This window comes from Bos javanicus, chromosome 12 (assembly GCF_032452875.1).
Source record: "Bos javanicus breed banteng chromosome 12, ARS-OSU_banteng_1.0, whole genome shotgun sequence".
NCBI lineage: Eukaryota > Metazoa > Chordata > Mammalia > Artiodactyla > Bovidae > Bos > Bos javanicus.
The window spans coordinates 19,145,924-19,173,104 of NC_083879.1; the positions used below are offsets into that span (position 1 = coordinate 19,145,924).

The 27,181-nt window shown below is 41.0% G+C and overlaps 1 protein-coding gene and 1 pseudogene across 1 annotated transcript in view; both read left to right on the forward strand.

Moving 5' to 3' along the window:
• Positions 1-27,181, forward strand: part of SETDB2 (SET domain bifurcated histone lysine methyltransferase 2) — a 76,642-nt gene that overhangs the window by 25,923 nt on the left and 23,538 nt on the right. The window contains exons 8-12 of the mRNA XM_061434416.1: positions 2,034-2,203; positions 4,231-4,450; positions 4,960-5,059; positions 6,421-6,514; positions 23,413-23,534. Coding sequence (XP_061290400.1) covers positions 2,034-2,203; positions 4,231-4,450; positions 4,960-5,059; positions 6,421-6,514; positions 23,413-23,534 — 706 coding nt within the window. The remainder of the gene's footprint in view (positions 1-2,033; positions 2,204-4,230; positions 4,451-4,959; positions 5,060-6,420; positions 6,515-23,412; positions 23,535-27,181) is intronic.
• On the forward strand, positions 8,997-12,569 carry LOC133258244 (small nuclear ribonucleoprotein G-like; annotated as a pseudogene).

Consider the following 27,181-nt stretch of genomic DNA (forward strand, 5'->3'; position numbering starts at 1 on the left):
TACAGACTTCGTCGGCAGAGTGATGTCTGCTTTTTGATACACTGTCTAGGTTTTTCACAGCTTTCCTTTGAGGGAGAAAGTATCTTTTAATTTCATGACTGCAGTCACTGTCCACAGTGGTTTTGGAGCCCAAGAAAATAAAGCCTGTCAGTGTTCCCACTTTTTCCTCATCTGTTTGTCATGAAGTGATGGGACCAGATGCCATGATCTTTGTTGGGTTTTGAGTTTCAAGAGAGCTTTTTTTACTCTCCTCTTTCACCCTCATCAGGAGGCTCTTTAATTCCTCTTTGCTTTCTGCTTTTAAAGTTGTATCATCTGCATATCTGAGGTGGTTGGTATTTCACCTGGCATTCTTAATTCCTGCTGGTGACTCATCCAGCCTGACACTTCTCATGATATACTTAGCATATAAGTTAAATAAGCAGGGTGAAAATATACAGCCTTGATGTATTCCTTTCCCAATTTGAAACCAGTCCATTGTTCCATATCTGGTTCTAACTGTTGCTTCTTGATCTGCATACAGGTTTCTCAGGAGACAGGTTAGGTGATCTGGTATTCGAATCTCTTTAAGAATTTTCCACAGTTTGTCGTGATCCACACAGTCAAAGGCTTTGGTACAGTCAGTGAAGCAGAAGTAGATGTTTTTCTGGAATTCTCTTGCTTTCCGACAACAGATGGTGGCAATTTGATCTCTGGTTCCTCTGCCTTTTCTAAATCCAGCTTATACATCTGAAAGTTCTTGGTTCCTGTACTGCTGAAGCCTGACTTGAAGGATTTTGAGCGTTACCTTACTAGCATGTGAAACGAGTACATTTGTACAGTAGTTTGAACATTCTTTCGTATTGGCCTTCTTTGGGATTGGAATGAAAGCGGACCTTTTCTAGTCCTGTGGCACTGGCAAGTTTCCAAATTTGCTGACATATTAAGTGCAGCACTTTAACAGCATCATCTTTTAGGATTTTAAATAGTTCAGCTGGAATTAATTTCTTATACCAAAAATCTAAATTAAAGAATTTTTTTTAAAGCCTGTATATCATTTTTGGAAATGGAAGTCAGAGTGCACACATGTAACATGCAGACTGTACTTGACACTCATCTGCTTTTCCTCTGACTCTTACCCCTGTTGGGTTAGCTTACTTTGGGTAGACATTTCCCCATTAAGACATATACTGTGCAGAGGTCATCTGAGAATTGGGAATTTTCGTCTTTTCAAGGTGGTTATTGCTAAAAGACAAACAGAAAAGTATTCTTACTAGATTTTCCCTTCTTAGACATTGGGAGACATTTTAAAAGAGCTAACCCTTATTCTGTGCCAGGCATTGTCTCAAGCACCTTGTAAATACTGACTTATTTAATCTTTTTTTAAAATTAAATTTTATTGAAATGTAGTTGATTTCCATGTTGTGTTAGTTGTGGCTATACAGCAATGTGATTCAGTTATACATCTATCCACTTGTTTTTAGATTCTATTCCCATATAGGCCATTATAGAGTACTGAGTAGAGTTCCCGTGCTATACAATAGGTCCTTATTAGTTGTCTATTTTATATATAGCAGTGTGTATATGTCAACCCTGATTAACGATTTATCCCTTTCCCCCCTCAAATTTCCCCTGTGGTAACCTTAAGTCTGTTTTCTACATCTCTGACTCTATTTCTACTTTGTAAATAAGTTCATTTATACCATTTTCTTCGATTCCACATGTAAACAATATCAGGTGATACTTGTCTTTCTCTGTCTGACTTACCCAATTCATTTAATCTTCACAAAACCACCTTATGCCGTATAATCCATATTGTATGGTAGTACCATATAATCCCCATTTTAAAAATGGAAGATTGAAGCACAAAGAGATTAAATCCATGGGCACACAGCTAGTGAGTGTTGGAGCTGTGATGGGAACTAGGCAGTCTAGCCCTGGGAGCCTTCACACTTAGTCTCTTTCCCTCAGTGATTATTAGCGAGGTAGCAATAGAAAGTGCTTTTGCTTTTAATTTGTCTAATTGATTTTCTCTTGTATATTTTATTGACAAGCATTTATGAATGCAGCCTATTATGCAAGTGTGATCGACGAATATGTCAAAACCGAGTTGTCCAGCATGGACCTCAAGTGAGGCTACAAGTGTTCAAAACTGAGAAGAAGGGATGGGGAGTGCGCTGTCTAGATGACATTGACAGAGGGACATTTGTTTGCATTTATTCAGGTAAAGCAAAGGTTTACTTTCACATTACGCTGTGGTAAGATCTACATTTCTGAATCTCCATTTTACTAGTCAAGGCTACTGAGATCTTATAGCAAGGATAAGAGCAACAATATAGGAGGAGTATCAGAGGAAGGCAAGTGACTGGGAAATTGAGCACTGAAGGGATGACATGCGTTAAGAGGTACCAGGTGTTCCAGAAAAGAAAGGCTAAAGGATAAAACTTGGGTTACTGCATGAGATGTGTTTTTGGTCTCTGTGGCTGCAGATGCTTCGGGGTAAAGTAAGAAAACTTTTAAATAGAAAAATAAATGATTTACTAAGGTAAAGATTATTGGTCAGAGACTGTCTTCGTCAACATCTTGAGCTATTAGAATTTAACAAAAGTTAATGTTATAATGAATACCTTTAGGTGATGATTCAGTCAAGGCTGCTGCTGCTGCTGCTACCAAGTCGCTTCAGTCGTGTCCGACTTTGTGCGATCCTGTAGACGGCAGCCCACCAGGCTCCTCTGTCCCTGGGATTTTCCAAGCAAGAGTATTGGAGTGGGTTACCCCACTGCCTTCTCCAAATCAGTCAAGGCAGTTCACTCCATTTCAGGGGTTCTATGGAGAGTTGCCCATGTTCTGAGCAAAGCCTCCCCACCATGTGTTCAGTTCAGTTCAGTTCGGTCGCTCAGTTGTGTCTGACTCTGCGACCCCATGAATCGCAGCACGCCAGGCCTCCCTGTCCATCACCAACACCCGGAGTTCACTCAAACTCACGTCCATCGAGTCGGAGATGCCATCTAGCCATCTCATCCTCTGTCATCCCCTTCTCCTCCTGCCTTCAATCCCTCCCAGCATCAGAGTCTTTTCCAGTGAGTCAACTCTTTACATGAGGTGGCCAAAGTACTGGAGTTTCAGCTTTAGCATCATTTCTTCCAAAGAACACCCAGGACTGATCTCCTTCAGAATGGACTGGTTGGATCTCCTTGCAGTCCAAGGGACTCTCAAGAGTCTTCTCCAACACCACAGTTCAAAAGCATCAATTCTCTGTGTGTTAACGGTTATGCAAATTACTGATTCTTTCAGGCTATAGCCCACAGCCCAGACAGGTCCATCTCTAGTAGTCTTTTCCTTTTACCCCAGAGTGTTAGGCAAAAGTCCTCACTTTGTGTGTGTACCACGAAGTGAGAAAGGTTGGTGAAATGTGGCTGTCAAGGCAGTCTGAAGGAGATGTGCCAGGCAGCAGGGACCAGAGCAGTCCTCCTCATCTGGAATTCCAGGTTCACTTTAGTGAGGGCAAGAATCCTCAGAGTTCAGAACGGTCACGGCTGGATCCCTGCCACATCCCACTTACAGACACAAATACTGCACAACTTGCCTGGACATTTGTCTCTCATGTTTCTCAAAATAACTCTTTGATAAAAGTTATCTTACCATAAAATGCCAGATGGTGTCCAGGAAGTATCATTTACTGACTTTATCTGCATTGCTAGAAAATGCACCTAAGGGTATCTCTCTAATCTAGCTGTTAATTTTGACTTATTAACTGTAATTTTAAGTTCCTTGAAAAAAAATGCATAAACTTCAGACTAACATTTTGATTACATTAAGGCTTAAGAAGAGAACAGGCACATATCACCACAGATTTAAATACATCACTTTATAAATAAAGTTTTTAAATGATAAAGCATTCATAACTAGACACAAAAGCTATAATTGTAAGACTAGAGTTCACCTCTCTAATTTTCTAGAGTGCTTTCTGATCTGTATTGTTTTATATTGTAGCTGAATCTCTTGTCTTCTGTGATACTCCACTTCAGACAAATACTTGTTCCTACGTTTTTTCATGTACTGGAAGATACGAAGTCTCTTCTTGGTCTTTTATTATTTCTCACAGTAGTTTTCTTGGATGAATTAATGTTTCTCTTCATTCTAGAAATGAGGTTCCATACACGGTTCTAATAGAGCAGAAGAGATGCCCTTTTGTTGCTTAATAACTGTATTACTTTTTGTCATATTTAGCTCTTTTACTTTTTCTTTTAGGAAGATTACTAAGCAGATCTGACACTGAGAAACCTGATGCTATTGATGAAAATGGAAAAGAAGAGAATATTATGAAAAATATGTTTTCCAGAAAGAGGAAAATAGAAGTTGCAGATTGTGAGGTTGAAGTTATCCCAATAGAACTGGAAGCACGTCCTAGAAGTATGGAGACTCAGGAGTATCCACCTAAGCTCCATAATAATACCAAAGAGCCTATTACGTGAGTGAGATCATAGGAACCCAGTCAAGATTGACCTATACTGTTTAATACCAATTAAGAGTAGTTCTTTTTCTTTTTTCTTATTTTCCACTCCAACTTCTGTATCTCCTGTATATCAGTTTGCTTCCCAGTTGTAAGTTTCACACTGAGAAATCTAGGGCACTTAAATTTAAAAATCTAACCAACATACTGTATTTTCTCAGTTTCCATCTGTGGAACTTCATCTTTAAAAACTTTGACTTTAATCAGATTGTTTATGGATGTCATGACTTTGGCAGTTCTTTTTATTTTCTATAACCATTTTATTTGCAAAGGTTTTCTTCGTTTTTTAAATATACTTCCAGAATGATTGGCTTTAAAATATGACTATTCTAGTGAGGAGTAGGCATAGGTGTTATAACTTAGATTAATTTCTAATGAATATTTACATAACTGATGCTATCTATATTTCGGGGCACAATAAAGAGCATTTTTAGTGATTTACAGAATAACTTTGTTTTCCTTTTCAGAGGAATGAAATATAACAGCATTTCAAGAATTCGATATCATTCTGTCATAAGAAGTCCTAAAACCAAGACCGTCATTATTCAACACAATGGGAAAAATATGGTAAAAACTGTAAAACATAGATGGTGCCCTTCTGAGAACATTACTACTTAATTCAAATTGTTTGTGTTAGTTAATGATGTGTAGGATTTCTTTTATTATTTTGTAATGTGGTGCTGTTGAAGTGTTAGGACTATGTTTTTTAATGACTTTGTATCCTAAGTAACGGTTGGCATGTTCCCAACTTAGATACAGAAGGAGAATGTTGATCATGATCTGACAGTGTATTCTACTGAGACTTAGAGCTATACAGTGTAAGAATTCATGGAAGAAGCTAAAGTGATAGTGTTACATAAGAAAGAAGGATGGAGTAATTTAGGTTGAGGAGATATGGTTGTGAGATGTAGGAGAAAGAACAGAAGCAGTCTAATGAGAGAGTCATCCAGAAAGCAGCACTTTACATGATAGCTTGTGAAGATACACTTTGCAGTCTGTCCTGAGAAGAATAGCTAGTCAGAGACTATAACTTAAGAGAATGATGCAAGAAACAGAACAGGCAGACAAAATGGTAGTTCATGGCTTGTTGGTGAAAAAAAAATTCTAACGTAGGTGGTACACAAATACTTGCCCTCTGCCTAGTAACATACAGAAGATAACTCCTTAATACCACATCATTATGCGAAGATTGGGCCAGGAGATCACATAGACCTGGTTTGCCCTCCAACACTGCACCTTAACTAGCTGGTTAACGTCTTCTGTCTACAATTCTTTTTCTGAAAAATTAGAATAATAATATCTATGTCAGAATTAAGAGGGTTAAATGAGATAATGTCAGAAACGTAGTGTAGCACAATGCTTGACACCCAGCTAAGTGCTCAACACATGTTGAACGTTGAAGTCCATGGAAAAGAATAATAATGGTCAAATGTGTTCCGTGCCAAGCATTGTGCTAAACCTAATACCCCTTTTTGAAAGTTATCATTACCATATAAAGTGATTGCAGTGTCCTCAACTCATGGAGATAGGCAGCTCCTTTAGCCTTTTCTTTCAAGTAACTACCTAAAGAGTGTTTTTAATCTTTGCACATCTTATAGTGGAAGCCAAATTTATCATCTGGTATCAGAATTGAGGGATACCGACGGATATATTTGTATTTTATTTTGAATTTATAATGCCTCAAGAATGTCTTGACAGTCCTTATAATTGTCATAGCTGTGGCTCATGAAAGTGCCTGGGAGTAGAACACAGCTAAAAGGGCTCCATCCTGTCAGAGATTCCTCAGGGTATCAGCTTTGAGTCTTTGAAAACTAATCTAATTGCTGCAGCCTATGAAGATTGATACTTGATGAAAGAGGCCTTACTGCTAACTTAAATTCTTTTTCCTAACCTAGAAAGTAAAGACATCTTCCTTGTTTTCTTTTAAGGGATTTACTTCCTCAGAGTCTGTCACCTCAGAAGATAATGGGGAACTTAATCCAGCTCAAGTACATCTGAACTCTAAAGCCAAGGAAATGAGAAGTAGGCTTTGTTTCATTCTGTGGTTGTCTGCCTCTTCTGCTTTTTGTCTCTCATGCTCAATACTCATAGCTCATTTTTTCAGACACTATTACAAAAATGCTGCATTCATCACAGGGCTTTCTCTACGTCTAGATCAGAGGTCGACAAACCGTGATGTGTGGGCCACATCCAGCTCACCACCAGTTTATGTATGGCCTGTAAGCTAAGATAATTTTTACCTTTTAAAATAACTGAGAAGAGATGAGAAGATAAATAATACTTTGTGACACTCGAAACTTACAGGAAATTATATTTTCAGTGTTGCTAAATGTATCGGAAGATAGCCACACTCTTTTGATTTAGTATTGTCTCTGCTTTCGCACTATGGTGGCAGAGCTGCATACTCACACAGAGATGGTGGCCCACAGTGTTTACTGTTTGGCCCCTTACAGAAGACGTTTGCTGACCCCTGGTCTAGATGCCAACCGTGACCTGATGCTGGGCAGGAGAATAGCGTGGACAACTCACAGGCCATCTCTGGCTGTGGAAGCCCTGCCCAGCGCAGCCATTTCCTGACTGTTTGTTTAGGCTCCTTTAAAAATAAAGACATGACATTCTCCTGCAGTATTCCAGCCAGTGCTGCCCCAGAGGATGCTTAGCAAAAAGTGAAAATATTGCTACCCTGAGTGCTCATCTTTCAGTGTTACCAGTCTTGCCATGGTATAGACTATACAGTCCATGGAATTCTCCAGGCCAGAATACTGGAGTGGGTAGCCTTTCCCTTCTCCAAGGATCCTCCCAACCCAGGGATCAAACTCAGGCCTCCCGCACTGCAGGCAGATTCTTTACCAGCTGAGCCACAAGGGAAGCCAATTTAATATTAAAACCTGACAAAACTGGACTTGAGTTCATTTACATCTCAGTATACCCCTCAGTGGGGAGACGTTGCTGAGACATGGCCCTTTGTGAAGAACTGACTGACCGTGGCCTCTTCTCCCTTTGGGCTTCCTTGGCATATACACCCCCAACTCCCCACCTTCCTAGTATTAACAGAAAGAGGGACACCTTTGTAAATTTATATCCTGTTTTTAGGCAGAGAGAGGAGAGGACTGAGAGCTTTTCCTGTATTACTGCTTAGCTCAAATTGCCCTTAGCTCAAAATAGTTCTTATGTCAAAGATGTGTATTTTGGGACAACAGTCTCATATATCACCATTTAATGCATGAAAGTCATCTGAGAACTATTGCTCTTGGTTCTTTTGTTGTTTTCATTGACCACTATAGTACATATAGCAGGCAGTAAAAAATCAGTTATTAATATTACTGCAAGTAACCTATGATAGGAAAAAGCAGCCAGAAACAGTGATGATTACATCAAAAACATTAATTTTAGAAAAGTATAATTTCTTTCTGCCACTGAATTGGGAGGCACAAATGACTTTTTAACAATAAATAATTTTACTTATTCCATTTGACAGGCATTCATACTTTTGAATATTTTGGAAAATTATTTGCATTACTGGATAAGAAAAATAAGCAGTTCATCTTCTAAAGTATTGTTGTTTGTAAAAGTGTAATTACTGAATGATCATCTAGCAAAAACACATATACAAAACCCATAGCGGTAGTTGTTGCTACTGGGCCTTAGAGCGGCTGACTCTTAATCAGGGTCTCCCCAGCCTTTCATTGGTATCATAAAGGCCTAAAATGCTCCCTAAACCCTCTCTGTTACAGCTGTTTAGAATATATTTAAATGCAGAGTCCAAAGTTGAAGAGAAGTCAATTTGTAAGGAGTAGAGCTTAACTATAGTAACAGGAAGCAACATGTATACAGATTCATAAAAAGGTATTGTTAGGTAGTAGAAAGAAGGTAGACTTCAGAATCAGATATTTCTGATTCTCATTATTATTGCTAGTTAGTTGAGTGAATCCCTTAAGCCTTCAGAAGCTCAGAATTTTCATTTGTAAAATTGAAGTACTGTGTACCTTAATACATTGTACGGATTAGCAATAATTAACACAACTTGCACTTAATTAGTATTGTTACTCTCAGCAGTATTGCTCAGCCATTTGTATTCCCTGACAATTCCTTCCAAAATGTTTATTAGAGGACTCAAGCTCAAACCAAGTTGAAGATTGTAAAGACAACCCTGTGATTGATTCCGATGTGATAGATATAACCAAGTGTAGAGAAGACACTCCGCCAGGGGACACAAGTCACCAAGCAATCACACTGGATAACAAGAATGAGGTTCAAATACAAAAGCCGCAAGAGGAAAAATCTCCAGCATGTCAAAACCAGCAGGTCTTTTGTGGTAAAGAGTTACCGAATGAAACCAAAGATGCTTCATCTGATTCTCTAGAGAAGTTCAATAAAGGGAATGTGTTTCTATTGGATGCCACAAAAGAAGGAAATGTGGGCCGCTTCCTTAATGTGAGTATGTGGGCTGAGATTCCTATATCTAAACACATTTTTTCCCTAGGCTTCTTCACAAAATCATGAGGAAAATGTGACTGACGGGTTCCAAAGCCACGCTACCTGGATTAGAATCCCAGGCCTCTACTTACTTGGCCTTGGACATCTTGCTTGACCTCTCCAGGCTGTATTTCCCATTTCAATAATATGGAGTTAATAACTATCTAGAGTGTTGTGAAGATTAAATGTATTATATATAAAGTGCTTAAACGGTATCTAGCACACAGTAAACATTTGCTTAAAGAAACTGTAAGAAATTATAAGTAAGAAAATATATGTATTTATTGAAAGGCTTTTAAGATGCATTCCTTCAAAAAAAAAACAATGGGAGCACATAGAATAAGTTTTTCTTTTGTGTCATATAATAGAATGTCTTATTCAGAAATGCCTCTATTAAAAAAATTTAGTTGGGAGCACTTATGTTTTACTGTTCTCACTAAATTTTGATTGATTTAGTGGCTTAGTACTGGAGAATGCAATGGCAACCCACTCCAGTACTCTTGCCTGAAAAATCCCATGGACGGAGGAGCCTGGTGGGCTGCAGTCCATGGGGTTGCTAGGAGTCGCACGCGACTGAGCGACTTGACTTTCACTTTTAACTTTCATGCATTGGAGAAGGAAATGGCAACCCACTCCAGTGTTCTTGCCTGGAGAATCCCAGGGACGGAGGAGCCTGGTGGGTTGCCGTCTCTGGGGTCGCACGGAGTCGGACACGACTGAAGCGACTTAGCAGCAGCAGCAGTGGCTTAGTACAGAAAACTATTTATCAGAATATTGCATTTTACTATCTTACTCTTTTTTTATTCCTAAGCCATAGTCATTTGCTATTTCTGTATATGTTTGGGATACATGTAATGAGACTTATTTTCATTTATATAGAGGAATATTTATGATTTCTCTGATTTAAGGTTCATTGGGCTTCCCTGATAGCTCAGTTGGAAAAAAATCCGCCTGCAGTGCAGGAAACCCCGGTTCTATTCCTGGGTCGAGAAGATCTGCTGGAGAAGGGATAGGCTACCCACTTCAGCATTCTTGGGCTTCCCTTGTGGCCCAGCTGATAAAGAATCTGCCTGCAATGCGGGAGACCTGGGTTCGATCCCTGGGTGGGGAAGATCCCCCTGGAGAAGGGAAAGGCTACCCACTCTAAGTATTCTGGCCTGGAGAATTCCATGAACTGTATAGTCAGTGAGGTCACAAAGAGTCAGACACGACTGAGCAACTTTCACTTCACAAGGTTCATTGACACTTAAGACTCCTGGCATCTTCTTGATGAGAGGGAAACTTTGTATTATTGGCCGTAACTACTGTGTAGGGTGGAATTGGAGTTAGCTTTTCCCATCAGACTGCCAGTCTCGTCTCTCCTGCCTCCTACCATCATACATGCTTTTCAAAGAATGTATAGTCCCAGAAATTTTCCTGGGGAAAAAAGAAAAATACCTTCACCACTAGTCTCAGTGTCTGTATAGACTGTCCTGTCTTTGGCCAGCTGGACCATGCAGAAGCCACCTGCATTCCTCCTCCTCTCTGGGCTCCACTTTGTTCTGACTTATCCTACCCAGGAGGGTGACAAGGAGTCGTGGAAGCAGGACGGGAACTTTATGATAGCCTCTGCATATCCTTTGGAAAGGTCCATTCAGGTTCACTGATCTCTGGATATGGCCTTAATTTTTCTCTTTGCTCTGTATCAGAGCTCTTCTTCCTCTCTGTGGGGTTCAGTTAGTGGGATGGGCAGCTTTGACTTTTCCCTTAAAATAATGGGAAGCATGCATAGCCCAAGATTCCTTTATGTATTTCCTTTGCTAAACCCAAGACCTATTTATTTATTTATTTGTGGCTGTACTACTTGGCTCACAGGATCTTAGTTCACTGACCAGGGATCAAACCTGTGCCCTCTCAGTGAAAGTAGAGTCCTAAGAACTGAACCACCAGGGAATTCCCTCAACACCTCTTTAAAATGTGACATTTGAATGGTTTGATGTTTCATGATAATTTTACATGTAATTCATGTGCCATCAGAAGAAAAAGTACTCTCAAGTCAGAAAATCTTTGAAACCAAAGAACTTTTTTTCATTGCTAGAGAAATCTGTTTGGCCTTTTTCTTTTTCTCTCTCCCAGTTAGAAGGACACTTGGTTAACAAGAGAATCCTCTCTGAATACTGGAGTGGGTTGCCATTCCCTTCTCCATGGGATCTTCCTGACCCAGGGATCGAACCTGGGTCTCCTGCACTTTCACTACTTCTACACTATTGCCAAACATGCTGGAAGCTACTAAACATGCCAGGAGAGCCAAGAGATCAGTCAAGAATGATCCCTAGCAAAGGACTGGTGGTGGCTTTCTTTCCAGTCAGTTACGTTGAATAGTGGCTGCACTGGAATTATATGGTTGGTCTCACGAGCTGGATCCCCCCTTGTTTATAGGAGGAGAAAAAAAGGCTTTTCTGTCTTTTTAAATTTAATTTTCTACATAGATAATCCATTCTCATGATTTAAAAACTTAAATAAAACACCTTAGAAAATACAAACAGAATTGTTTCACAGCAGCTCTGACCCTGCCAAGTAGGTACCCTGAGTAAAGCTCACCAGGCTCAAACTGAAAAAAAATGTATGGATGATGGGAAGTTATCATTGAAATCTAACAGTGGTCAGTGTGTCTGAGGAATATTCCTGGGATTCGATCCCTTTATGAATCTGGTGATAGATGACTGTGTAGCAATAACAGCTCATGTGCAGCAAAATAACACTGAAATGGTGGTGATAGGAGATAGTTATCACCATGTTAGAAGCCTTGGAGAAACAATAAATAATGGTTGTGTTCAGCAGAGAAATCAATTACTTACATAGATACACTTTCCAAAGGATCTGTTTGATGTAAAATTCAGGTCACAACATATTCTTCGTATTAAACTTTTTGTTTTGTTTTAAAAATAATGTACTCTGCCCTTGTTCACCCTCTATAGCAAAATCATTTTTTATTACTTTTTGGTATATTATTATAGTTTCTGTATGCAAATACAAGTAAATGTAAGGATGTGTTCTTACTCCTACCCCTTACCTAAAAGATAGCATATTACATTCAGCGTCCTACACCTTGTGTTTTAAGTTAACAATATACCCTGGAGATCTTTCTGTATGAGTACACAGAGCTCCTCGTTTTTTTTTTGCTTATAGGCGCATATGATTCCAATGTGTGGCTATCCAGAAGTTTAAATAATCCTCTTTAGATAGACATTTGCATTGCTTCAAAACCTCTACTGTTGAAAACAATGTTCAGTAAATTATCTTATGCGGATACATATGCAGATATATCTGTTGAATACACTCCCAGATACTGGATTGTTGAATCAAAAGATAAATGCATTTATAATAATGATAAATAGGAGTTTTTACTATTTTGCATTTCTACTGGCAAGATGTAAGAATGTCAAAACAGGGCTTTCTGAATGAATTCCTACCATCAAAATTGTAATGAGCTATGATATTTTGCATACTAGTCAGAAAAAAAAAAAAAAAGATGTGTTGGAAACAGAATGGTATTCTAATGCTTCAAAGAACAATGTATCAGGCTTTATGCTATATCTAACATGTATTTGTCTGTTTTTGTTGACAGCATAGTTGTTGCCCAAATCTTTTGGTACAGAATGTTTTTGTAGAAACACATGACAGAAATTTTCCCTTGGTGGCGTTCTTCACCAACAGGTTTGAAAAATTTTTTAATATGATTAATTTTGAAATTGTGACTATAAAAATAACAGTACAAAAATATTAAAAGAAGATATATGCTATAGCCCCAACTCTCTGGTACCCTAGAATACTCAGTCATCCCAAACTGTTTAGAGGCAATAAAATTTTAAATAGTTGAAATTTTAATTCTTATTTCCTCTTAGAATTAATGTCCAAAAAGGCTAAAAATGGCAGGTCTCAGCCAGTTCAGTTCAGAGAATAAATGATGCAGAATGCTACATCTTTTAAGTCAAAACTACCCCCGATTACTTCCCCGGGCCTCAGTGCATTGCTGGGGCCCACTCTTTTTAAAAACACACTTCCTCCCTTGTGGATATTGACAGGTTTCTTCTTATTTGGGATTTTAGTAGATTTCTAATAAAACTCAAATAAAAAGAGCATTCCTAAGTAGTGGATGTTGGAGAGAGAAAACCATATTGTTGAGGAGGGTTAATGATGTTATATGAAAATTGATTATAATCAAATTTGGTTCATTCAGGATAATTTATGATTATTTTTAAAATTTCTACTTTCTAGGTATGTGAAAGCAAGAACAGAACTAACATGGGATTATGGTTATGAAGCTGGGACTATGCCTGAGAAAGAAATCCTCTGCCAATGTGGGGTTAATAAATGCAGAAGAAAAATATTATAAATCTGTAGTTAATACCTGCTCATGAAATCAGCTGATCAAGCTGAACCTAGGGCCATGCAAAAGAAACCCCTGTGGTCAGTGGAATTAATTTACATTACGATCTGTCAAGAGAATTCCTCTCAGTTTACCCTTATTGGGAGAGTTTATTTGCATTACTTAGAAATGCTTGGAACAAAATAGGGACATTTTCATACACATAGTCTATCTCTTTATTCTTACTGCTCTTCAACTATACATGAGTAGAATGGATGTATATATTTTATATGAAATACCACTATATAATTTGTAACTTATTTGTAAATTATGTATTCAAAAGAACAAATGTCACAGTTAATTTCAGCACTTCTTACTGCTTTTGTAATTATTATCTTTGACTTTCAGGGCCCCACAGGGCCAAATTTCACCTCTTTACCTGCAAAATTTATTTATGTTTAATTCCTGGCAAATAATTTACCATTGTGAGCCATAAGCTGGGCATCAGAACCTGAAGAATATTAATATTATGCAAATTACTTCCAAGTATTTTAAATTAATTGAATAAGCTCCATGAAATAATGTCCCGTCAGTCCACTTGAATGAGAAAGAAGAGAAAACTCTCCTAGGGGAAAGTTTTGGCACATTTTTTGAAATGAAACTTCTTTTCCACAGATTCTCTTCACTCCTTCTATACAAACACAGGAAAAGAGGGAATAGAAACTTGGAGGAGCTGAAATATTTTTGTTCTAGACAGAGTAGAACCGTAAGAAAAGGAAACTTAAGAGAATAGTCAGATGTGGCTTATTTATTGCCAGAAGAGATGGTGCTGGGTAAGAATTGTTGTAAACAATTCTGTTGAAAAAGTCTGAAACAGACTGTTGGAGTTTCCTGGGCATGATGCGCAAATTATTTTCCTAGAGAAAAAGGGAAAGATTTACTCTGCTGTAGGTTTCCTGACCATGATCATCTAGTGAAAAGGGGGTGAGAGCCTCCAAGAGTTAAAACTAACTTTATCTATAACAAAGATGTACATTTGGCTGTCAGGAAGTTCTCCCCACCCTTGGAACCAGCATAGGAATACTAGCTCAAAAAGGAGTAATTGAAGTAGTTCTGGGTTTTTTAGGGTTTGTTTTTTTCTTTTTTCTCAGCTTGCTTCTGGGTTTAATTACCTTTGGTTACCTTTCAGACAATGGAGAAGGAAATGGCAACCCACTCCAGTATTCTTGCCTGGAGAATCCCAGGGATAGAGGAGCCTGGTGGGCTGCCATCTGTGGGGTTGCACAGAGTCGGACACGACTGACGTGACTTAGCAGCAGCAGCACCTTTCAAACAAGAATCTAAGTTTGTACCGGATTTAATTTCTTAAAAATATTGAAATAAATAAAAATTTAACTTGAAGGTAGTTTAGAGAGTGGAAAACCAAAGAGCTAGGAAAGTGAGCAAGAAATTGTAACCCGACAGCCATAGACAAATGGGGAAAGCTGAGAAGTTAATTTATTCACAGTAAAGATACACGAATTTTAGGCAACGCACTGAAATGAAATGACACTTGAAAAGTATGGGAGATTTGTACAGAGATCTGACATCTTGATCTCCTTCATCTGTACTGGTTCCCAGTTGTCATCTCCCGTCAGCATCCTAGAGATTCCCTTTGTCTTTCCGACGTCAGGTCTATTTCTAGTTAAATCCCCTTATTTCTCCTTTCATTAATTTACTGCCACATATGGGCATGGAGTCACAAAGAGTTGGACACAACTGAATGACTCTCACTTTATGGGTGAAGCACATTCTCCAATACCTTTTGAAAGGGAAAAAATGAGACTATATGTTTCAACATGTTCTTTTGCCCTTAGACTTGATTGCTGTTTTGGCAGGGCAGAGAGTTCGTGAGTAGCCTTCATACCCAATTTTGAACATACCTACTACATTCCAGTGTTGCTTTGAAATCTGAAAATGTTCTCACCTCTGGCCTTCAGAGTGACTGTTGGAAGTCAGAGGCCATTCTTTCTCCCTTATATTTGTGACCAGTCTCTCTCTCTCTTGAACCTTACAGCAATCTCTCTGACCCAGCGTTCTGTTCCCAGTAAAGGTCTATTATTATACCTGATACTAGGTGCTTGGTGGGATCTTTCAATCTGAAAACTTTGTTCTTAGGGTCCTTTTCTTGAAGTGTTTCTTTAATGATAACTTATCTGTTCTCTCTTTCTAGAATTCCTGTTACCCAGACAGTAGACCTCCAGGATTGGTTCTCTGATTTTCTTACCTTCTCTGTTAATTTCCAGCTTTGTCTTATTGCTCTACTTTTTGGGAGATTTCCTCAACGTAATCTTCCAATTTGTCTATTGTGGTGGGTTTTTTGGTTTCTTAGTTTATTTGAAGGGGGGGGGTGTCTCATTTTTTTATTTCTAGAGCTCTCTGAACATTTTGTTTTTCAATAGTATCCTATTTTTGGTTCATGGTTGCAGTATCTTATCTCTTGGAAAATACTATTTATATAGTACATCACACACAGGCATTCATGCCTATATTTTCTTCCTGAATATTCTGTGACCTGCAAGTTTTCTGTTTTTCTATGTTTCCTTTGGTCTTTGTCTTTCAGGTTTTAGGCTCTCCTTAGTGATCTTGGCAGTCTGCTCCTCCTCAAGAGTGGAACACTGAAAAGCTGAGATTATGATCTGAGAATGGGCGAAGGGGCCCTTCACCTGCTTCATTTGGCCCAGCTGAGCTATTCAATCTCTTTTTCAGTTTCTTTAGGACTTTTTGGCCTGGCAATGAGTCACTCTTACCGCCTGACGGCAAAACACTGCTGCCAGAGCCTACCCTTTTCTCTCGTTTTGCTGCTGCACACACCTGCTTCTGTAATTCATGTGTGTTGGTCAAGATTAAGTTATCCTTTTTAACACTTTCTCTTTTCTATCCCTAATTTGCCTCCTTTCCTCTCTTCAAAACCTGCTCAAAAAAACAAGACTTCAAGAAGTTTTTCCTTTGATTGCCTCAGCAAACCACCAGCTATGACAGGTTTCTTTTTTACAGAGCAACTTATTTTGTAACTGCGATTTAATTACCCGCGTCTATGTTCTTTTGTGTATTTGTTCCGCGCGCCAGAAACCTCATCTTGTATGGTGCTGTGTACATTATGGGTGCTAAATAAAGGCTTACCACTGGAAACTGGCATTGTACTGTTAATTCTGCCTCCGCTTATGATAGACCTATTCAGCCCAAACTTGGGGTGTGTGTGAGTGAAATAATGGCTGACCACTGGAAACTGGCATTGCACTGTTAATATTTGGGGGGGGGGGGGAGGAGGGGGGTGTGGAGTGTTAGTTTTGATTGTGCCGCATGGCATGTGGGATTTTAGTTCCCCAATCAGGGATTGAATCCGGGCCCCCTGCAGTGGAAGTGTGGAGTCTCAATCACTGGACCGCCAGGGAAGCCCCACGTGATAACGGCTTTTTGAAAATAACGGGTAATCCCTCAGGAAGACCCATCAGTTCTCCAGCTGAGTCCAGGGGCTTCGGCCACCTTTCCTCCGACCATCGGATAAGTGGACACAGGGTGGGAAGCGCCTGGCGTGATTCGTTTTTTTTTTAAAGCAGTTCGAATTCAGACTCGGAGGTAGAGAAGCCGTCTGCAAAGCCTCGGTGCGCTTCCCCGGCAGGGGAAATCCATCAGCTTGATTTCGCCAAAGCGGACTTCCGGCGGCGGGGACGCAGCGCGCAGACATGGACACGGCGGGGCCTTCCGCGCCCGAGTCGACCCGCGGCGCCAGCTGGTCCGAGGCCCAGGCCGCGCGGGACATAGTCCCGCTCCCGACCGGTGAGTACGGCGCCGGGGGCGGTCGGATGGGGCTCGGTGGAGGCCCAGGGCAGCTCTCCGGTCGCCGCCTTACGGGAGTCGCCAGCCCCCACTCCGAGACCGCGCTGAAGTCTTTGCCCCGCGGCCCCCGGGCGTCCACCGCCGGCGGCCCCGCGCCCAGACCACTACCCGGGGCCTCTCGGAGGGGCGATCGTTTGCCTCCGTTTACCGTGTGCCTTGCCTCCCCCACTGCAGATGGGACAGCCCATTACTGCGGTCCTACAGCGCTAGGAATGCAGCCAGCTGGGAAAAGCGAAAGAAAAGCCTGTGGGTTTCCTTTCCCAGCGCGGCTCCACCCGCTTTTAAAACAATGCGGTCGGAGAAGTGCCCGGGGGAAGGGGGAGCTAGGTTGGAGGTGGACCCCTTTTGAAGGGACTGGTCAGTTGGGTCTCAGGATCAGTTGTTTAGTCGCTAAATCGCGTCCGACTCTTTGTGATCCCATGGACTGTAGCCCGCCAGGCTCCTCTGTCTAAGGGATTCCCCAGGCAGGAATACTGGAGTAGGTAGCCATGCCCTCCTCCAGGGTATCTTGGCAGGCGGATCATTGGCAGGCGGATTTATTTATTTATTTATTTTTAAACCGCTGAGCCACCGGAGAAGCCGGGCGGGGAGAGGGGGTGGGGCTGGCTGGGTTTCAGGAAGCAATTTGGAAACTTCACAGAGAATGTAATGTTTTGGAACCATGCCCTCCTTTCCATTTAGTAGTTAAAGTCTGTGGCCCTGTCTTTAAGTGAGACAGCAGCCTCTTGAGGGGGCAGCTTTCTTGCAGTTCAACAGGTGTGGGTCTTCTAACCCGTGTAGACCTTCTTCCCAGTGCAGGCTCAGGACCAGGTGCCAGGAATACAGTGATGAGCTAGGCAGACCCTGCCCTAGAGAATCTAATAGGCAACTCGTGTGTGAGCTGCTGAGAACCACAGAGGCGCAAATGAGGGGCTCCTTCAGCTCAGCCTGGTGTTCAGGGGACACCCTGTCTTCGTTTTAAAAGGCAAGAGTCAGTCACCCAGGGGTAGAAAGGGTGAAAGGGCAGTCCAGAGATGAAGACTCGAATAAAGGCGCCAGCCACAAAACATCAAGTGTGGCAGCCACAAGTGAAGCAACATGTTGACTATTTCATTTTAGCCAGCGAGCATTTAGCTAGTGGGCTTCCCTGGTGGCTCAAACGGTAAAGACTCTTTCAGCAATGCAGGAGACCTGGGTTTGATCCCTGGTCGGGAAGATCCCCTGGAGAAGAGAATGGCTGCCCACTCCAGTATTCTTGCCTGGAGAATCCCATAGACAGAGGAGCTTGGTGGGCTACATACAGTCCATGAGGTCGCAAAGAGTTGGACACAGCTGAGTGACTTAACACTAGCACTAGTGATCATACAGAATGCAAGATGAGTTACTGGAGATGAGGTTGTTTCTCGACCTTTCCCCCAAACTCCAGACTCCTATAACCAATTTAATCAATGCCTGGAGTGATCTCAAACTCCTGTTTGCCTGCACACACCCACATTCTCCAGACCTACTCAACCACTAGCAGCCTTCCCCCTTCCGTTCACCCAGGTGCTCAGACCAAGACCCTAGTGCCACACTCAGTGCCGCTCTTTCCTCCTTGCCTCCCACCTCACGTGTTAGGCAGACCAGTCAGTTCTGTCAACAAAATGTATCTCAAGCTTGACCTCTTCTTGCCACTTCTCTCACTACCATCCAAGCCACCATCATCTCAGGCCTAGACTGTGGGTTTCCTGGCTTCCACTCTAGCCTCTCGTACAGACAGGACTGCACGGTAGCCAAAAGGACCTTATAAAACAAAAAGCAAATATGATTCTCCTGCTCAAAGCCCTCCAGTAGTCTCATTGCTTCCAGAATAATCTTACTGTGGCTACCGTGTACCCCATGTCCTGATCTGATCCCGTCCCTACCCATCTTGATGCCTGCCACCCCTCTCTGCCTTGTGAGTCCTCTAAACCCCCACCATATTCAAATCTCTGCTCAGCAGTGACCTCCACAGACAGCCTTGCCTGCCCACCCTGTTTAGAAGAGCCGTCCCCCGTCCCTCATCAATCTCACCCTCCTTCCCTTGCTCGGCTTTTCTTCATAGCACTTACTACTACCTGAAAATAATGTGTTTGAGGGTCTGTCTCTACTACTAGGATGTAAGTTTCATGAGTGTTGAAATTCACATCTTATTCCCTGCTTTATTTCTAGTGCCTAAAAGGATGCATAATAGGTGCTCATCACGTACTGAAGAAGCCAGTGAGTCTGCATGTAAAGAGCTTGGTTTCTATTCTCCAGGTGATAGAGAAGGGTTTTTAGCAAGAGAGAAACATGGACAGTGGACATTGTAGATAGCCCTCTCTGGCAGCAATGTGAAGAAGGAAGTGGAGGTGTGACAAGGGAAAGCAGGAGGAGGGACATGAGCTTATCAGAATGGACCAGATAAAAGACAGTGAGGGCAAGGCAGTCCACTTTTCCACACTGCTGCCAGAGCTCACTCTCAGGTGCACATGTGCCTGCACACACAGATCAGGCCATGGTAGTGGCAGTGTTCACTAGGGCCTGCTGGCTACAAATAGTGCAAAATCAACCTGATACCATTTAAGCAAAAGGGATGCTTATAACTGGAAAGCAGGGAGACCAGACTCATCCCAGGAGCATGGATGCTGTTGTGTTTTCCAGAAAGAGCCAGGAACCAGGGCCTGAAAAGTCTTCATAAACTTTGACAGCACTCAGCATATCTGCTTTGTTCTTCTCTTTCTTTGGTCCAGTTTTCCTGCTAATGGGATAGAAGATGGCCACACTCACAGCTTCTCAGTTTTTTACATCTCCTTCTTCAAGAAGCCAGCCCAGTCTGAACTAAAATCTTCTATTCTGAATTCTGTATATCTGGGACGGGCAGGTAGGTCCTCTAGGACTGTCAGCTGCATAGGGAAAGAGTCACATAGTACAAACATGTCTGCTGGGAGTCATTCCTATGTGTGATGGTGAGCCTGGATAAACCAGGAGACAGTACAGCTCTTATAAGTCAGGAAAGAGGAAGGAAATAGTGACTAACCCAGTAGAAGAATGGGCTAAGGATGTCAGTGCCAGAGAAGAAACGCAAATGCCACCTTGTGATATCCTATATTCATAATTAGAGATGATGATTCATCTCTCTCTGCACTTTGTATTCTTTTTTGACTCAGTCATCTAACTTTCTGTCCCAGCTGTACCTTTATAGTATGTCTTAAAATCAGACAGACACTCTCTCATTTTTCCCTAAGTTTTGTTCACTGCCCATAATCATTTATTCTTCCAAATAATACATTTTTAAACCTCTTTAAAATAACCTTCTTGAGATTTAACTTGAAATGGTATTAAATCTAAAACTTATGCCAACCAAAGAAAAGCACAACCTAAAAATTGCAAGTTTTGTTTCATGTGGGGACCTTACTCAGGACTGTAGCCTGGGAGCCAGAGTCAGGAACTGCTTTGAAGAGGTGAGGGAGGAGCCAGGATATGTAGATTTTGCTGAAAACAAACATGTGGTTGAACATCAGAAGACTACTGCTAATAACAAAATCTCAAGTTAATGATTTTAGAGCTTTTCTAAGTATGGGAAGAGGCAAGAATCTGGCCTCATGGAAATTATTCCTTAGAAATGCATTGTAGGTATTTAGAGCAAGTATTCTTTCTGGTTTCACCATCCTGAATTCCCCTGAGGGCACCCCATTTTTGGGGGGGGGGGTATTGCTGCAGTGGCTGATGGCTTGATGGCAGGCAGCATGTTTTTGTTTGCCCTTACTTGAGATAGAACAGACAGCATTATGACATCCAGCCTTCTGTCCAGGTGCACTGTATTTCTCTCCTTGTACTGAAATGGAGCTTAAGACAACTCTTTCATCATGTTATTCCCCTCCTCAAAAATCCTTCCTGGCAGCCTTTCACCATCTGTTCCTCAAATTCTTTTCCAGCTTCCTTTGCACGAACTCTCCTCTTCAGTCCCGCTGATCGGCTGTCTCCCAGTCAGACCTCTTGGCCTCTTCCCCCGTCTGTGCTTCTGTCTGCAACGTCCCTCCCACCTTGACTCCCCTTTTCATCTCCAGGTTGTACCGGCTCAAATCCGTGTCCTTGCCAGCACCCCATCCCATAAGGAGCATTTCCTCCTCTTACCATAGCACGTATTTTATGCTAGCTCCAAAGTGAGGTCTTTCCTACTCAACAGCTACTTTACTCTGTGCCAGGTATTCTGTTATTTTACTTTCCTAGTTGCTACTGCGTCTCCTTGTTTACCTTGTAAGCTTCTTGCAGGCAACAGTTCTGTCTTATGTTTCTTTTATATTCTCTGCTGTACCTTCTTCCATCTGTACCATATCTTCCATATAGTAGCCACCGTCTGCCTCTGCCTCTTGAGCATTGAAAATGTGGGTTGTCCAGTTGAGACGTGCAGTAAGCACTAAACACACTGGACTTCAAAACTCGGTACAAAGGATGAATTAATTGTTTTATTGATTAAGTGTTGAAAGGGTGGAATTTTGGATATATTTGATGGAATAAAGCCTATTAAAGTTAATTTCACCAACTTCCTTTTGAGGGGGACCTGCCATGTAGCATGTGGAATCTTAGATCCCCAATGGGATCAAACCCATGCCCCCTGCATGGAGAGCACAGAGTGTTAACCATGGGACCTCCAGGGAAGTCCCTCCTTTGCTTTTTTAAATGAGGCTTCTAGAAATTCTTCATTTGCACCTGTGGCCCACATGGTGTTTCTACAGTCAGCGCTGGTCTAGAGCCCTCAACACAGTGACTCTTGTACAAAGAGGTGCTCCCAACTCGGTGGTAGTTGGAGAGGAATGAAAAGCAGCAGTTCGCTGGTTGCGTTTCATCTGAGGCATTTTCTCTCGGTCTCGCCCACTCCTGTTTTCTTGGTTGATAGGAGCAGGAGGATCACTCATCTGTAGCCCCACTAAGCAGAACTCCAATCCAGGAAACATGATAATTAAAGAAGAAACTCATCTGAACGTGAAACAAATGCTAGCTCCAAAGAGAGGTCTTTGGACAGTGTGAGATGCAAAGTCTGATTTAAGAGAGGTGCCGCGAGATCTTCCACTTTGGAGTAACCAAAAAGACTTTTAAGAAGTGCTTAAGCAGTTTAACCTCATCTAAATTAAACCCTTTCACCGTTAAATGAAGTTTTGTTTCAGAACTAAAATTTGAAGGTAAAATTGAAAGTGCTTTCTGCTATGGAAAACCAGATGAATAAAGAGGATGAGCATTGGAAAGGGCGAAGAAATACTCCATGGATGCTTGTGGCCAAATTAACAGCAAACTAATAGATTAGAGAGTAAAGGTTGTCTCCCACTGGTACGTCCAAGTGGGCTGTTGGGAACAGCTGGCTTTTTTCTCCGTCTCTGACTCTTCCCTGTTCTTCCTAGCTCTCTCTCTGTTTCTTTCCCTTCTTCATTCTTCTCTTAAAAAAAAAATCTGCTTCCTATCATGTATCTTTCTCTCCTAATTTATTATAATGCTAGATTATATCACATTTAAGTACATTGTTCATTTACTTCTTTAATTCACCCCAAATTTTTGAATATAAGAATCTAAATTCTTTTTTATAGGTGGTTAGAGCATTATTTCTTGAATACAATTGATTTATAATGTCAATGATTATAATTGAGAACTTCCTATGGGCAGGAAAGTGATGTGAGAACTTTGTATTTAAATTCCTACTAAAGTTTGTTAGGCAAAGGGTTTCCTCATGTCTGTGTGTGCTCAGTGTCTCCAGTCGTATCTGACTCTTTGTAACCCTGTGGACTGTTAGCTCACCAGGCTTCTCTGTCTATGGGATTCTCCTGGCAGGAAGACTGGAGTGGGTTGTCATTCCCTCCTCCATGGGAATCTTTCTGACCCAGGAGTCAAACCGCGTCTCTTATATCTCCTGCATTGGCAGGCAGGTTCTTTACCACTAGCGCCATCTGGGAACCCCATTGTCCCTCATGTTTAGATCTTTTATTTATTTAGTTTTTAGAAAGTCCCTGGACATTTTAAATAAAATATTTTCTTTTTTTTTTTTTCATTAAGCCATTAAAAAAATGCAAAAGTAAAATTTAAATAATTGCAAAGGTGCTTTTCTACTTGGGTCCCGAATTTTCTTTCCCTGGGAGCTAAGACTCTCTTCTAAAAACAAGTGCCCAGCCCTCTCCTTTCAGATGGGTGGAGGAGTTACAGACCAAGGAATTCCACTTTTCCATTTCTCATGAGGGATGTTACTTTGTAGGTGTCTTCCAGGTTGCAGAAAGGTTGCAAAAAAGGATATGCGCGCTCTGCCCCAAAGACCTCGAGTGTAGTGTCCTGTACTTTGCACAGTCAGAGAATATAGCTGCTCATGAAAACTGTTTGGTAAGTTTGAACACACATGAGTCCTTCAGGGAAGGACATCCTGAAATAGATAAATGTACTTTGAATACAACAAAGAACAACACATTGGCTGCCCATGGTTTGGGCTTTTAAGTGGGGATTTGGGGAGCATATTTTTCTCATTTTAAAGTTTCAGATAGTAATATTTTTTGATTACTTTTGGTTTTATTTATAACTGATCAAACATAAGGAATTATGGTGAAGAAGCTTCTTTAAAGATATTTTAAATATTTCAAATGTAACAGATACCCATAGACATTTATAAAATGTCTACCCCAGACTTATTAAATGATATTATATGATACTCACTTCAGCTTTTATTTTTTTTAAGGAAAAACAACGTAGATAGTTAAGGACTCTCCCTTCTCTGTCCCATTCGTGGCATTCCTTCACCAACACAAATTTGGTACTTATTATTATGTTGTGTTTTTAATTTTATGCTTCCACCACATATTTAAGTATTTCTAAACAATAATATGATATTGTTTTATATGTTCTTGGACTTGACAGAATTTCTATCAAATTCTGTGGATTAGTGAGACTTATCCATGTTGATAGTAGCTCTAATCTTTCATTTTAAATGTTACAGTATTCCATTTTATGACTGTAATTAGTCTTTTTAAAATGATTTTGTTTTTCTTTAGTATTTACTTATCTTTTGCCTGTGCTGGGTCTCCGTTGCTGCACCTGGGCTTTCTCTAGTTGCAGCAGGCAGGGGCTGCTCTCTAGTTGGCGGTACGTGGGCTTCTCAGCGCTGGGGCTGCTCTTGTTGCAGAGCAGAGGCTCCGCAGGGCGCAGGCTCAGCCGTTGTGATGCACAGGCTTAGTTGCAAGACGTGTGGGATCTTCCCGGATCAGGGATCGAGCCCAAGTCCCCTGCATCGGCAGGCACATTCTTAGTCACTGGACCCCCAGGGAAGTCCGTATAATCACTATTAAAGTGAATGATCATTTGGGGTTTTCCAGTTTTTTATGTGACTGACCAGCTGCCATGAATATCCCTGGATAGGTCTCCTAATTCATGGGAGCTTTCCTCTGATCTGGGGGGCACTTAGCAAAAAGCAGAACTGCTGGGCTCAGGAAGAGTGCATTCTGCGCCTCAAGAAATGTGCCAAACTGCTCTCCAAAGGGATTGCGCCAAGTTCGACTTCCACTGTTCTTCTTTGTCAACACTTAGTGCTGTGTGATCTATTTATTTATTTAGATCTGGTAAAAGTGTGCGTAATTATGTAGAAAATTGCCGAACTGTCCTCCACGGTGGCTGTGCCACTTTACATCCCCACCCGAAATGAGTGAGCTCATGTTGTTTGTATCTGAATTATTAGTGGCCTGATGACACGAGATTTTGAACATCTTTTCATGTATTTATTTGCCATCTGTGTATCTTCTTTGGTGTTGTCTGTTCAGATCTTTTGTCCAGTTTTTAATTAGCTTGTTGTTGTTAAGTTTTAAGAGCTCTTTGTATTTTGGATAGAAGTCCTTTGACAGATATATTTTATGTATTTTCTCCCAGCCTGTAGCTTTTCTTTTCTTTCTCTTCACAGTTCCTCCTTGGGTCTGTGGTTTGGTGTCTGTCATGATGCTATGAAATTTAATGTTTTCCTTTCAGATGGGTGTGAGATAGTCTCTTGTTTGTATTTGCAGTTCCTGGATGACATAGTGGGCTTGCACCTCCCTTGCTGTGCTTCTTCTATGTGGTTCTATTTGCTTTCTTTTTGCAGTTCTGTTTGTTGATTCTGTGACTTCTGTTCAGAGACTACATTTTATTTTTGAGATCTTAATTTCACTTACATATATTTACATAAAAATACATTCAATGCTTTATCATATATTTGGCTTCTGATTTTATTTATGGTGCTTCCTGTTGCATGGAAGCTTGTAATGTAATTAACATTCATCATTTTCCTTTATAATTTGTAGGATTTTCACCCTAAAAATTTCTTTTCCATATTAAGGTTCTGTTTCCCAAAAAGTTTAAAAATTGTGTTGTTCTCATTTAGTTTCTTTTTTAACTTATGCTAATCAGTTTATTGTTGATAATAAGAATGCCTTTGGATTTAGAAACAGCTCATTTAGGACTGAGGTAAATTAGAAAGCTATGGGCTTCCCAGGTGGCTCACTGGTAAAGAATCCATCTGACAATGCAGGAGATGTGGGTTTGATCCCTAGTTGAGAAGATCCCCTGGAGAAGGAAATGGCAACTCCCTCTTTTGCCTGGGAAACCCCATGGACTGAGGAGCCTGTTGGGTTAGAGTCTGTGGGTCACAAACGAGTTGGATACAACTTAGCTACTAAACAACAACAAATTAGAAAGCTAAAGGAAAGATTGAAATAATTAAGGGAAGTGATATTTTTGATGCAACTGAATTTATCTGGATTACCATATAAAACAGGGATCTACTTTTGACAGCTTATGGTGAACAATGCCAGATTCTTGGTATCTGAAGATGGTTTAGCTTTGGGACCAGGAGCCAGGCTTGATCACTCAAGAGCTTTTGTGTAGCAGTTTTATTAAAATGAAAAAGGGACAGAGAAAGCTTCTGACACAGACATCAGAAGGGGGGTGGAGAGTACCCCGCTCACTGGTCTTTGCAAGGGCGCTGTATACCTTATTATAATAAAGGGTCTTACAGATGCACTCCCACAACATACATCTTAAGATAACAAGATTAGTCAGAAGGTTCTTGTTAAGGAGAAACATGTCTTTGAGCAAGATTCATTGTTATATTGACTAAGACAAAGCAGTGTAGAAAAAAACATTTGTCCTTTTCTCCTCTTTGGGCACTCCAGCCCCCTCTCTCCTCTTTGAGTAACCTGGACTTCTTATCAACCTACCTAGGAATTGACTCTTTCACTTTTTTTGTTTTTTCCATGTGATTAACTACTTCCCCCAGCTCTATCTCGCCTGCAGTGTGGGAGACCCAGGTTCAATCCCTAGGTTGGGAAGGTCCCCTGGAGAAGGAAATGGCTACCCACTCCAGTCTTCGCTGGAGAATCCCATGGACAGAGGAGCCTGGTGGGCTACAGTCCATGGGATGGCAAAGAATCGGACACAACTGAGCAACTAACACTTTCACTTTCCTGCACTATTATTAAAAAACAAACTATCCTTTCCTTACTGATCTGTAGTGATAATAATGGTTATTGTTATTATGATTTGGTGTCCACTGTGTGTAAGGTAATACTCTGGGAGCTTACCTGTGCTTAACTATTCACCCTCACCACTACTCTAAGACGGAGGTTTTGTAATTACGCCCAAACTAAAGGTGGAACAACTGAGGCAGAGAGAGATTAAGTGACTTGCCCAAGGTCGCAGGGCTGTAAGTGACTGAGCCAGGACTCTCACCTAGATGTCTAGTTCTTGAACCTTCATCCTTACCTGTTGCTCTTAACAGTATTGTCATATGGGCACAGATATCTTTCTTGGCTGTCCATTCTGTTCCATTGGTCACTTATGTATCCCTGAGCTGGTACAATGCTCTTAATTACTATGATTTTACGATAAGCCTTAGTTATTTTTTTTGCACTTTGAATTTGAGATCAGCTTATCAGGTTTCACAGAAATTTCTATTGGAATTTTAACTGGAATTCTATGGAATTTATAGATAAATTTGGGGAAAATAGACACCC